The 1,770-nt window shown below is 51.0% G+C and overlaps 1 protein-coding gene across 1 annotated transcript in view; it reads left to right on the top strand.

The window, feature by feature from the left end:
- Nucleotides 1–1,770, top strand: part of LOC106817395 (sterile alpha and TIR motif-containing protein 1-like) — a 26,067-nt gene that overhangs the window by 9,911 nt on the left and 14,386 nt on the right. The window contains exon 4 of the mRNA XM_014822059.1: nucleotides 20–264. Within this exon, the coding sequence (XP_014677545.1) occupies nucleotides 20–264 (245 nt within the window). The remainder of the gene's footprint in view (nucleotides 1–19; nucleotides 265–1,770) is intronic.

Below are 1,770 nucleotides of genomic sequence, written 5' to 3' on the forward strand. Positions count from 1 at the left end.
CTCTCTCTCTCACACACAGCTTCCTGCGGGAGCTGAAGACGTTGAAGATCAACGCAGACTACTCGTGCGTCGATCCGTCCGGCCTCGACTCGTGGATGCTGCGTCTGCAGACGGACCTCTCTCAGTACTCCTACTCGATGCTCCACCAGGGCGTCTGCATGGACATGCTGCCCTACCTCAATGACGACCATCTACGAGACGACTGCGGCATCGGCAATGGCATCCACCGCCTGCGCATCGCAGGCGCCATCCGCAACACGCTAGGTACGCCCCCCTGGTGTCCGACAACGCGCTAATAACAGGCAATAAGAGAATTATGAATAGCTATTGTTATTACGATTAGCTTCGGCCTGCTGCGTTCCTTCCAGTCGTTCCCCGCGTGGATGACGTCACCGCGCCTCGGTGCAAACATCTGAAGCCTGCTTTTACCTCCTTCCTTTCCTACTTCCCTCCTTCCTTCCCGCCTTTCCTACTTTCCGCCATCCTTTTCATTTTACCTTCTTTCCTTCTTTCCACCTTCCTTCCCTCCTTCCTTCCCAAGCTTTCTTCCTTTCTTTATTCCCTCCTCTTTGCCTTCCTTCCCGTGTTCCTTCCTTTCCTCCTTTTCGCCTTTCTTCATTTCTCACTCCAGAGTGCATTTTTTTGGTTGCTCTTTGTATCCCCCGCGACAAAGTCGGCGGGGATACTATGGTTTCATTTTTCCCAAGCCGCCGCTGCCGCCGCCGCAGACAATTTTCCTTCCGCTCTATAACTCGACCCCTAATTCACCTAGCGCTACCAAACTTGCTATACTTACTCATCTTGGGGAGAATGTGTGTCGCGTACCAAAACCAGGTCACTGCAGCTTTTATTTGACATTGATTATACTTCCCCTCCGCTCTATAACTCGGCCCCTAATTGACCTAACGCGACCAAACTTGGTATACTTACACATCTTGGGGAAAATGGGTGTCGCGTACCGAAACCAGGTCTCTGCAACCTTTGTTTGACATTGACCTTGACCTTGACTTTCATCATATTTCCCTTCCGCTCTATAACTCGGCCCCTAATTGACCTAGCGCGACCAAACTTCGTATACTTACACATCTTGGGGCGAACACGGGGAATACATTTAGTTGGCGACAACTGCCCTTTCTAGTTTATTAATGTTTTTCGAGTTCGACTCGCTCTCGCTGCTGCTGCTGCTGCTGCTGCTGCTGCTGCTGCTGCTGCTGCTGCTGCTGCTTACGCCATGCGGCAGTTCTCTTGCACTGGTTTTGCTACTGGAGTGTTTGCTTGATATCGTAGTTTGTACTTCGCTAATGTTATAACGGTTGCGCAGTGTAGTGCAAGCTGCTGCTGTGTCTGCTTATGACTACTGTATCCGCTCTGTAACTAGACCATATATTTGCTTCGGCTGCTCGAGTGGTTGCTAGTGTCTAAATCTAATATATAGCTCTGCCCATGTAAGAGCCCCCCCCCCCTTATCTCTCCCTACAGGACACACGTACCTGTAGTGAGAGCGCAGGGGCTACACCGGTAGCGCTACACCTAATACATAACTTGCAGTAGAGACGGTTGGCTGATCGGCACTTTACTTAAACGTCATGAGTGCTTACGTCATCGTAAGTGTCGTAACTTCTGACCTGAAGCGTCGTTGCGGAAGTTACGGCTTACGTCGCCGTAAGTGTCGTAACTTCTGACCTGAAGCGTCGTTGCGGAAGTTACGGCTTACGTCGCCGTAAGTGTCGTAACTTCTGACCTGAAGCGTCGTTGCGGAAGTTACGGCTT

This window comes from Priapulus caudatus, unplaced genomic scaffold (genome assembly GCF_000485595.1).
Source record: "Priapulus caudatus unplaced genomic scaffold, Priapulus_caudatus-5.0.1 Scaffold1711, whole genome shotgun sequence".
Classification (NCBI taxonomy): domain Eukaryota; kingdom Metazoa; phylum Priapulida; class Priapulimorpha; order Priapulimorphida; family Priapulidae; genus Priapulus; species Priapulus caudatus.